Consider the following 12,264-nt stretch of genomic DNA (forward strand, 5'->3'; position numbering starts at 1 on the left):
TTAAAACTTAAATCCAAAATTTAAGAACAAAATTTAACACATTTTTAGACGAAGCAAGAGTGCTAGCACATAATTTGACCATTTGAAAACATTTTCCTGTAAAACGAATTCGAAAACGAAAGAGATTATATTCCGAATTAGAAGAAGACGAAGTTATAAAAAACCCGGTTGAGGAATTTAGGTGTTATTTTTTTAACACTGTAATTGATACTGTTATTGTACAAATCGATAGTAGATTTAAAAGTATACCACATATTATTTCTGATTTCAAATTAGCCACTGATATAAAATTTTTAGAAAAACATAAATTTGGGAAATTTTCCAAAAAGTTTGAAAAGTTTTATAACAAAGATGTAGGCGAAAACCTAATCCAGGAAATTTCTTTGCTACGAGATTTAATTTTGAATGCAAGAGATGTAAATAACGTACGAGGCATATTGCAATATATACTAAATAATAATTATAATGAGTTATTTCTAAATGTATTAATTATGTTAAAACTTTCTTTACGTTGCCAGTTAATACAGCAAGTACTGAGTGCTCTTTCAGTAAATTAAAATTAATAAAGAATTATCTTCGGTCAAGCATGTGTTGCTATATTAAGTATCGAAAAATAAATTGCAAAAAAATTGCAATGTTTCTGAAATAATTGATATATTAGCAAAAACAAAATCACACATTAAATAAATATGCATTAATAATATGCGTTCGTGTTTGTATTTATATATATATATATATATATATATATATATTACTTCACAAAAAATTAGGACTCCAAATGGCTTCTTGTACCCGGGCTCCTTCATTAATGGCCGGCTTTGGGAAAATCAGATTCGCTGATTATTAAAGAGGGTTTCCTTTCTATTGCTTTTGTAATTGATGATTGCAATTATTAAAATGTATAATTATCATCTTTTTTTTTCCAGTTTGTAAAAAACAAAAATATAACAATTTTTTTTTATGAATGTAAAACGGCTTTTAATCGTTTTTTTTAAATTGTCAAAAACAGAAAATCTGAATTAAACTCAAGACTTCCGTGAACGCCATCGGAAATGACATAAATCCAAGGAAAAATTTGAAAATCGCTGTTACAAATTGATAATTGGTACTTCTGATAATCTATCCATTAACCATCTCAAAACTATTATAACTAAGGGCGTCAGTTATTGAAGTGATTCAGCGGCTAGACTACTTCACGTCAAGAATATTAACATTTGCTCCAATTTTGACATAATGAATGTCTTCAAAACCCTATTAGCATAATTTTACTTAATTTCGAAGGCGTTTTTATCGATGCACTTTAAATCAAAAACATTTAGTTCATTACTTACATTTGCATATTGGCGTACCATCTTTGAAGCCCGACGAAACAATTGATGACTGTCTACAACTTTCAGATAGGGTCATTAGTAATTTAACATAGCCTTAAGGATAGAACGTTGATGGGAGTAATTTATTAAATGGCTGAGCATGCTTTTTAGAAGTATATCGTGACTGTAAGATGAATGAAAAAAAAAAAAAAAAAACTGATTAATAGACGCATCAACTGTGCTTTAAAGTTGAAGATAAGATTTATATGCTTTCAACACATATAGTATTGCATTCGAACTCATTTACCATTGTTAATTTTCCATTTTTTTATTTTCTGTCATTTTGGTATCTCTATTTCATTTGCTTAATATCAAGTTATTCTTCTACGAGAAGAAGCAAGCTAATGCTCCAAAATATCTTCAGTAGATTATCTACGTGACCAGCATTTCCTCTGAAAGAACTCTCTCACCCCCCCCCCGTTTGAGTTTATGTTAGAGATAATTAGAAGATGGTTTCATGTACATGAGTTGATAAATGATCGGCAAGATAACATTAGCAATAATTGTTAAAAGTTTAATTGGTTTAAATAATTGGTATTTGTAATTCCTTTAAACATGACTTAACCCGTTTCAAAGACGCGCTGTATTGCATGGATTTGAAACGAGGCATATAGCCACTGCAAGTTGAAAAATGCTTCTCATCCATAAAACAAGCAAACAAAAATTTTGTTTGCTTATAGCCTAGGATTTTTAAACTGATTTTGACTGTATCTGCTGTGTTGGTTTCAAATTTGGAAGCACTTTTTCTCTACCAGTTTCTATTTCTACGAGTTATTCCTAGAACAAATTGATAAAAAAAGTAAATAAAGGTGGGCGGAAAAGAACACCAGGGTTTGTTTCTACTGCGTTTCAGTATCCCGGAGCTACCACTTTTCGACGATTTTACCTTGCTAAAGGATGAGACGTAGAATCAAGAACGCATTTCCGAAATTCTTCGATATTCTTTGACCTTGATTCTCATCCCATCCAGATTCTTTTTCGTTCAATTTTTTTTCCTTCCACATATATGTGATAATTATGTCATTTCTAGCGTACTATTTTATTTGAAAAAAAGCTTTTAGATGTGACAAGAAGAACGTTTTTATTCAATATCATTAAATGCGACCGAGATTATCGACCCTTGTTAATCTCAAAACGGTATTAAAAAATTCAGTAACAAATAAAAAAGGTTTAAACATAAAAAAAATATTATCATTTTGTAAAATAATAATTATATTTCAGTTTATTTTGTGTGTTTTATTCAAAAATGACAAAAAAAAAAAAAAGGAAAGAAAAGAAGAAGTTTACAAAACAAAAGAAGATAATGTTTCTTTTTTGCTTTTATATGATCTTCATTTATTATTCTTTAATTTAAAATTTACAAGAGAGTTCTTCTGTTTTTCTTTGATTAATTTAAATATTTTACAAAGTTAATTAAGAGGAAGATTTTTAATTTTAATTTCTCTTTCTTCTCAAAAGTTTCTTTAATTGATTAATGCAAATAATGTTACTGACGCCAGATGATAAACAAAAATCAACACTGACGGGAAAAGGTTGAGTCCTAAGGGCCATCACTGGCTAAGATATAACCCTTCCCGCGAAAAGCACGCCCGTCATTAATAGGAGGTAGTTGACTCCCATCATTTCTGTACCTACAAGGGGACGAGAACCAACCACCATACTGTAAGATTCTCGTCCTCATTTCCTTGGTGCACGCCAGTGGAAGAAAATTGCAAAGATGAGATGAGATTAAAAAAACCGGAATGCAAGTTTTTAAACCGAAGACAGCAAGGCCATTTTAACAACTATATTAACCTTATAATGTATTAAAAGGTTAAATGGGTGGCAATAGCAACACTGATCTAAAGGCAGCTAAAAATTTACCAATTTTATTTTAATTATGAAATATAAATTAATTTAATTATAACTTTAATTACTTTAAAACATATAATTAGGGCATGAAACTAGACAGCTATCGATTTTGATATTGCGAAAACATGTATATCAGTTTAAAAATATTCACACAGAGTTAATGTTTGAGTATTTTTTATGTTTCTGTTATAAAAACATGTATGATGGAGGAAACTATATAAAAAAACGTTCATATTGATTATAAATATTCAAAAATGTGTAACAAAATCCAATTTTGAAAACATCGTTAACTTGCAGAATTGTCAAATTAAAGAGCATATAACTTTTATTTGCTCCTCTGTATAGAGATAGGTATTAGATAGATCTTATTAGATAAGCACTTTCGTAAAATCATAGAAATGTAACTAAAATTCATTGAGCCCTATCAGAAATGCAATTCAAATTTATAATTACATTTGTGATAGGTCTCAAAATACTTTAGCCCAGGAGCTAAATTGTTAAATAATATTTAATATTAATAATAAATAAATTTTTAAAAAATTATATCATAAAAATATTATAATGTACCGCTAGTGGTATATGTATCATAGTCTGATAATCCTTGTAGAATATTGTTTGATTATTATAGTTACTTAATTATTTATAAATACTGATATTTTAAAAATTTTATTAAAATGTTGTTATTCATAATAAATACTGTTTTGCTTAGTAAAATTTTTACTGTCTATTTATTAAATATATATTATTTCTATTCAAAACTTTAAATTTAAACAACAATTTTTTAGCACCATATTTGATAAAAAAATTGCCATTTTTTTCATATTGCAAACAATTTTAAATTCAATTTTTTTCATTCAAATTTTTGGATCTAATTTTTAATCTAAATTTTAAGGCTTTTCAGCTTCAAAACTTACCAAGTTCAATTATTTATGCTTATTTATTAAATATACATTATTGTTATTAAAAATTTTAAATTTTAAAAATAAATTTTTATTACCATATTTGGTTAAAAATTGCCACTTTTTTTCATACTGCTCTCCTTTTTCGATTCAATTTTTACTTAATCCAAATTTTATGGCTTTGCTGCTTCAAAACTTGCCATGTTCAATTATTTTCTATTTATTTATTAAATACATAATAATTTTTAATCCAAAATTTTAAATTGTAAAAACAAATCTTTGTTACCATATTTGGTTTAAAAATTGCCATTTTTTTCCATACTGCAAACAGTTGTAGATTCAATTTTTTCTTAATTCGTATGTTTGGATAAATCTAAATTTTAACGCTTTGCAGCTTCAAAAATAGCGAAGTTCAATTATTTATGTTTATTTATTAAATATACATTATTTTTATTCAAAATTTTAAATTTAAACAACAAATTTTTAGCACCATATTTGGTAAAAAAATTGCCATTTTTTCATACTGCACTCACTTATTTATAGATTCAATTTTTTCTTAATTCAAATTTTTGGATAAATTTAAATTTTATGTCTTTGCAGCTGCAAAACATACCATGATCAATTATTTACTCTTTATTTATTAAATATATAATATTTTGTATTCAAAAATTTTTTAAAAATGAATCTTTATGACGATACTCAATTACAAAAAATTGTCATTTTTTTATACTGAACTCATTTTTAGATTCAATTTTTTCTTGATTCGAATTTTTGGATAAATCTAAATTTTATGGCTTGCAGGTTCAAAATTTGCACAGTTCCACTATATTATAAAGAGAAAAATGAATTCTTTTATATCTCTGATTTTCATATTCATGGTTATTATTTGAGAAGAAATTGGAAGGAGAAGTCATGCCAAATACGAAATGACCATCTCAATCAATTTTGGTCAAGGCATCTTCTGTCAATGAACCAAACCCATTTCACGGCAACCACTTATCAAATCCAAAATCTCTTAGCGTCCCCATCCTTTTTTCCTTCACTCCAAATCTGAAGATCCAGATATCGACCAACTATAATGGGTGTAGCAGGAATGCAGCCCAGTTTTCTTTTCAGAAGCTATGGGCAAGGTTGTTCCAGTCGAGGAAGAAGACGAGTTCGGCGCTGACCTTTCAACACACATCTTCGGGGCATCTTCGAATAAGCACTTCTGTTTTCTTCTTTCTTTTCTTCCAGCAAACTTTCTTATTAATTGGGTGCGATGCCTAGGTGAAAACGATTTCACAATCGTCCCGACTTAAGATTGGATTCGTCACTGTGCACTGGGTGCGACGTGAAGTGCTCAGTCAGTCATTTCTCAACAGTTTCGGATGGTCTTGAATTATTTTAAAATAATTTGTAGACTATAATTATGTATTCCAGCTGTGTGAGTGAATGACAGGTGGGAATGGAAAGGATTCCCTTTCATGGTCAAACTTCAAATGCTGTTTTTCTTTTCAGATCTTACTTTAGTTAATTAATATGTTCAAGGCGTTCTCATGAGTCATCTTTCTACAAGTTTATATTATCCGGGAATCTTAGCACTTGGATATTTAATGTCTAAGGGAAGTAAAAAGGTTCGCATATTTCCATCATTATAACCTTTTGCAGTCATATTGCACGAATTAGAATTCGTGTCCCGAAGATATTGTGCTAAAAAGCTTATAAGCTAGCTAACAGCTACGATCCATAGTATTACTTTTGTCTTGTGGTCTTGTTACTCGGCTGCGAACCACCAGGTATCAGGTTCTATCCTCGCTCATTCCAATCCGCTACATTGGTGACCCGTACCGCTGTGGTGAAGCTTATAAGCCAGATAACAGCTACGAAGCACGGGCAATTGTAGTCTTATAAAGGCAAGTAAATATGAAGAGCTATATCGGCAAGAAAATATAAAAAGCTATATAGGCAAGTAAATATAAAGAGCTATAAAGGCAAGAAAATTTAAAGCGCTATTTAGGCAAGTAAATATAAAGAGCTATAAAGGCAAGAAAATTTAAAGCGCCATTTAGGCAAGTAAATATAAAGAGCTATATAGGCAAAAAAATATAAAGGCAAGTAAATATAAAGAGCTATGTAGGCAAAAAATATAAAAAGCTATATAAGCAAGTAAATATGAAGAGCTATATCGGGAAGAAAATATAAAGAGCTATATAGGCAAAAAAATATAAAGACCTATATAGGAACAACCTGGTATGTAGGTTTAGCACCTGAAATATAGATTCTTATCAAATTTTGAATCAAGTCTATTCAAAATTTGACCTCTGTCTTTCTGTTCTTTCGCATTCATCTAAACACAATAGCTCATAAATGTATGATTTAAATCAATTGAATTCAATTTGTGATAGTAAGATTACAACTATAGCTCCATGTGAAATTTTTGTTACAATCTGTCAGTAAAAGAATATCCAAAATATGTATTCACACGACATATTAAGTAAAAATTCTGGCTACACTACATAAGATCTATATTTTATAATCTAATTTTCGCCAACGTTATGCAAGGCATTCGCTGTTTTACCCAAGGTCTACAATTTTATGCGGATAGAAGAGAACAATAATTTTCTAAAGAATATTCAATTATTCAAATTCATTAACTAATTCAAAACTAGTAAAAAAAATATAACAATTAACTAATTCAAAGAATTAGTTAAAATTTACTTTTACTACAAAAGAAGCTTAAGAAGTGAGAAAAATTTTATATGATTTATTGATGAAATTTTTAATTTATCCAAATTATAAGTTTTTATTTATTATAAAATTAGCAATTTATTCTTTTCAAGGCTATTAAAGTTGTTTTGCATTTTGAACAATACATACCGTATATTTTCTAGAATGTCCAAAATTTATTTCTGTTAACAACCAAATTTTAAAATAAAATTAGGAAATTGATCTAATGAATTTTTTATTGTTTTTTTTAAATCTCTTCTAATAATAAAATCAAAAGTATATGTATATTGTTCTATTGAGCAAACCGTTGCACTCGTGATCTACAAATATATAAGAAAAATTGAGCAAAAGGAACTATAACTTATTTTTAATTTTCTATATCCACTATTAACACATTTAAAAGGGAGAAAATACTCTGATAACCTCAAGAGATAGATATATAACAGCAAACAGTTGCGTAGTTATTATCGAAAACAACACATTTTTGTAAAAGTAATAGAAGATTTATTGACTGATATGACATAGCAAAATAAGAATTATTTATAATCAAATTACATTATTATATGATTGCATGAAAAAATGAATATCGTATTTCTTTTTGAAGATGTATGAACATAAATTTATTTTCAACACAATGCACAGCTTTCCAATACAAAAAGAATACAGATCTTAGTAACATTCATTGGACATTCACTAGTTACAACAATTTTTTTTGTTCAATGAAATGACTTTGCAATCAAACCACAATGTGATTAATTTTTAAAGAACGGATCAGAATTTCTTCATAACAAAAACTATTATTTAACTTTGTCAAAAATACATATATTTATTTTTTTTAATTGAAATAAGTTAAAAGATTCAAAAGACTGAATCAATAAATTATATTTTAACTAAAGACATAATTTGATTCAATTTACCAAACAGTTCGCATATTGAGATTTTAAAAAAAATAGAAATAAATTCAGAACTTTTAATGACTAAATTAATAAGTTTCCTTGCGCTAATAACTAAAAAAATTCAATTTTATCAAAAGTGCATGCATTAATATTTAAAAAAATAAATTAATAAACTGATTAATATTTTTATTAAAATAGTTTAATAGACTGCATAAAATTCGGAAAACACTTAAAACTTCGAAAACAATTAAGTAACTTATAAATAACTTATTCCCTCCATTTCGCTCATTGTGTCATTTTCTTAAGGTGAAAATTTTATTTAAGGGAAAACGATACTCAAGTTCCGAAGAAGTGCAACAACGAAAGCAATGGGAAAGGTGGCAAAAGGAAACTTGTAATCCATCTTTACACCTTTGTATTACGATGGCAAAAAGCACATAGTAGCACAGAATAGTTATTTCCAAAGAAAACACCAAATAAACAGATTATTTCTGCATTAATTCTTCCGTAATAAAATAAGATCTGGGGCTTTTTATACGTAGCAGTTTTTAGTGTCTTGTTATATATTTTTTTATTATGCATTAATAGAATAAATATTGTTTAAAAACAGAAGAATCATCAACCTACTAAAAGTCTCTTTATTGCGAAATTGATTAATTTAAAATTTTGAAATTTCTAGTGTTAAAATACCCCTTAAATTTCAAAAATTTCCTTAATATTCTTTGAGTAAGAAATAGTAACAAAAGAGGGAATAGCAAGGAAAAAATTATTTACTTTTTCAGTTTCTTTCACAGCATAATCACATATTTTCTCACTTACTTTACGACTTATTAATTAAAAGTCATTACAATGAATGTTGCAACGATCTTACAAAGTGTCCATTAATTTTTTCTTTTGCGGTCGTTGAGACGCAGAAGGAAATAAATATTTTATACACATATAAACAATGTTTCAACCAGACATATCTAGAATACAAGTAGCCATTAATTTAATGAAAGGAAAATTTACGATATTCCATTAATTCAACATTTGCTTTTATCAGTTCCGTCGAATTTTTTTTTCAGAACTTGTGATACAGCATAAGAAATTAAGTCCGAATAAATTAAATAAAACACTCTAATAATTTATGTCTTCGTTCATATTTTGAGGTTTTGACAGAGTAAAAGTTCTGAAGATTTCAGAATTCTCTGGCTAAGAAAATGTTTAAAACGTCGAGACTTACTTTCGGAATTTTATTATAATAAAACAGAATAACAGATCGATGAGTGAATGCTTAACATATGTTGCAAAGAAAAATGATCTCAATTTTCATTCCAGAAAATTGAGTATTAATATTTAGAATAGTGATTTCGAATATTGTGTTTAACATTTCATGTTAATCACTTGAAGAACTTTTAAAAGAAACAGTCTTAAAAGAAAAATGATACAAAATTCTTAAATGATCTTATCTAAAACTTGTTCGAGATGTTAAAAGTCTTATGACAGCAAGAAAGTGTTTTAAATTTCAAACCTGTAGTAGTGTGATTTTATGAACTTATACATTCTAAAATGTTCTGCAACGACTAAATCTTCCTCTATGGCCACAGTTTTCTGTACAATAAATACAAACGCATGGCATTTGCCAGAAAAAATTGGCTTAAAATGACACGTTTCCTCACAGCTGTCGATATGCCGACCACTTATTGTTGCTTTGTTCAAATAAACCATTCCTGTGAATACTTACACATTTCTAATGTTATCACAGCGAACGAAATAACAACATTCAGAAATCCACACCTTTCCAACTCAGTTATGACTCGAATCTGGTTTAAAGAAAATGTCTATGTTTACAACATAAACACAATTAGGAATTTACTTGTCCCTGTACAATGGTAAATCAGGATGATTTTCATAGCCACGTGGAATGTGAATTTTGTATTCATATCTTTGCCTTTTCCTCGTTCTAGAATCGCGAAGCCTCCTGGGATATCTTGTTGGATTCGGAATCAAAGAAAATGTAGGGCTATTGTCATAACCGGTGTTGGCAATTTTATCATCAAAACCGAAATCAGGATTTATGCTTGGGCTGTTGAAGAACTCTTTGGGACCTAATCTCTGACTATCAGGATAAGTTTCAGGATTTGGTAATTCCAGCTCTGATAATAACACTGCTCTGACTGGTTGCCTTTCTGGAAAGGGGCTGCCTTTGTAATAATTGACATTCTTCCGAAACACTGGCTCGTTTTGTGGCACAGGTCTTCTAGGAATGTCCTCTGCGAAGACACCCCTATTATCCTGGGGTTGTTTCTTGTAACCAAATCCAGTATTTTGTTGTGATCTCAGTAGGCCTCCTTTGCCCTGTCCATGATTGGTGGTATGGTTATAGTGGGAAAGGATGTGACTACTGTATTCTAACTGAGGTGAGTTCTTGATGCTCTGCTGGATGGGCAAGTCGAGGTTTTTGCTGTTATCAATGCTTACTCTAACATGGGCCGGGTTTTCAGGAAATATTCCTGGTTCATTTGTCCTCACAGTTGCGCGAAATCCATGGACGTCTGCCACGTAATCGACTCTTCGGTAATTTCCGGATGCATCGACGAAACTGTACGATCCTGTTTTGGAACCATTGGGGTCTGTCTTCTCCTCCCTGGCTTGCATCGTGCCATAGTCGTCAGTGAAGCGATATCCAAAAGTAAATGGCATTTTAGCAATCAGGGCCGGATCCTGTATGACAAGAAAAAATTATCAAACGATGCATGTTAAGCATATTTTTAAAAACTAAATTGCTTTATTGTATTTAAAGATAAAAAGTTAAAAAGTATTTATAAGATTTGTTCCATCTATAGCTCATATAGTATTGATTCAGTAGTTTTACTCATAAAATAGATTATGAATTAAGCATATCATAGATTTATTAACACATATTGTAACTCATTGGTAATTGGTTCATTATAAAGACAGGTATCACATTCAGTTTTTGTCAAAAAATGTAGTGGGAACGACCCCAGACACCTGTATACTATGGAATTTGCAATAGATACTTCTTTGACCAAATGCAGGAATCCAACACCGACTCTCCGTTGTAACGAAGAAGGATCGAAGAGACAGATTTGTTGGCAATGAAGAATTGCATATAGTTGATTATCATCACTAAACAACATTATATCTAAAAAATAATTTTTTTATTTATATTTGAAATATTTAAAAAAAACACAAAGCACTAAATTTTTTAAATGCAATAGTATTTTTCAGTAAAAAATCGATAGATATTTGATGTTGATGCTACAGATGGATTTATCTCATAATACAATAATTAAATGATATACAGAATAAAGCATTAAAAAAACTCAGAAAAATAATTTGATTGATATTGTCAGTAGCACAAAGAAAAGAAACATGTTTTGTAAAGCTAATAACAGGGTTTAGGTTAATAAAGTTTTGTCATTAAATAACAGTTATGATTCGACCCAAAGTCTCGAAACATGGTAAAAGTGCAATATGCTTCAAAATATACAGGCCTGAAATTTCCGTATGTGAAATGCACTGACAGGGCACAGTTGCAGCCGAACATCTACTTTTACAACAAATATTTCCAGTAGTGGTTATTTTGCTTCTACATCACTGAGGAAGACATAGGCAATATTTTTTGCTAAGTGCTTTGATGATAGATTTACATTCTTTCAGAATTGTTGAAGTTTTTGTCTTGGTGTACTTGGTGTATATTTTTATGCGAATATACATTGTTATAAGGAGGTCAGTCATACAATTCAAAAACTTCGAGCCCTCTTGCAGTAAAAATATTTTAAAGTGAATAATATATAATGGAATTGACTTTTATGCCCATCCTATAATTCCGACATTAAATCATATGAAACTTATTTTTGGTTAATATTTACGTTTAGTTGTAAATGTTTAAGATTTATAAGATTTATGTTTAATTGTAAAGATCTCTTTAAGAATAACACCAACTTCATTAGAGCTAATTGTTTCTAATTTCCAAAAGCTGCTTTCCTTTTGAGTCATGTGATTTCCAGATAAACATTGTCGGTAGCTTGGCGGAAAGAACTGGCTCAGATAAAATTAATCTGATTTAATTATTCATTCTGATTATCTAAAATTAATCTATTTTAATAATACTCGAATATTGATACTCGATTGATAATCATCATAATTACTATTGTATTTTTAAATCAAAATTTACTTAATAAAGATATTGACGATTTTTTTCATCTATTTTCTAAGTTCATTCAATATAAAACGAAAAAAGTTCAAGTTGATTAAAAAAAAAAAGGGAAAAGTTTATTTAAAATTGACATAAAAAAGAACTGGTCTGAACGACTATTATCGGATTTATCCGATAAACATAGATGTTATTAATAGATATGTTAATATTTTTTGTAATTTATGGATAATATATGTTATTAATAATTTTGCTGTCTTAGGCATAACGCATTATGAGGTCTCTATTTCAATAATTAATCTATTTAGTTTTATATTTCAAAATATTATTACTTTAATCAACTTTTTAATAATTTATTAATTGTTTATTTTTTATATTAG

At 28.8% G+C, this 12,264-nt stretch overlaps 1 protein-coding gene across 1 annotated transcript in view; it reads right to left on the reverse strand.

The window, feature by feature from the left end:
• Positions 1-9,160: 9,160 nt before the first annotated feature.
• The window catches only part of LOC129969398 (uncharacterized), a 141,919-nt gene continuing 138,815 nt past the window's right edge, over positions 9,161-12,264 (reverse strand). Inside the window, exon 3 of the mRNA XM_056083961.1 lies at positions 9,161-10,428. Coding sequence (XP_055939936.1) covers positions 9,577-10,428 — 852 coding nt within the window. The 3' untranslated portion in view covers positions 9,161-9,576. The remainder of the gene's footprint in view (positions 10,429-12,264) is intronic.

This window comes from Argiope bruennichi, chromosome 5 (assembly GCF_947563725.1).
Source record: "Argiope bruennichi chromosome 5, qqArgBrue1.1, whole genome shotgun sequence".
Classification (NCBI taxonomy): domain Eukaryota; kingdom Metazoa; phylum Arthropoda; class Arachnida; order Araneae; family Araneidae; genus Argiope; species Argiope bruennichi.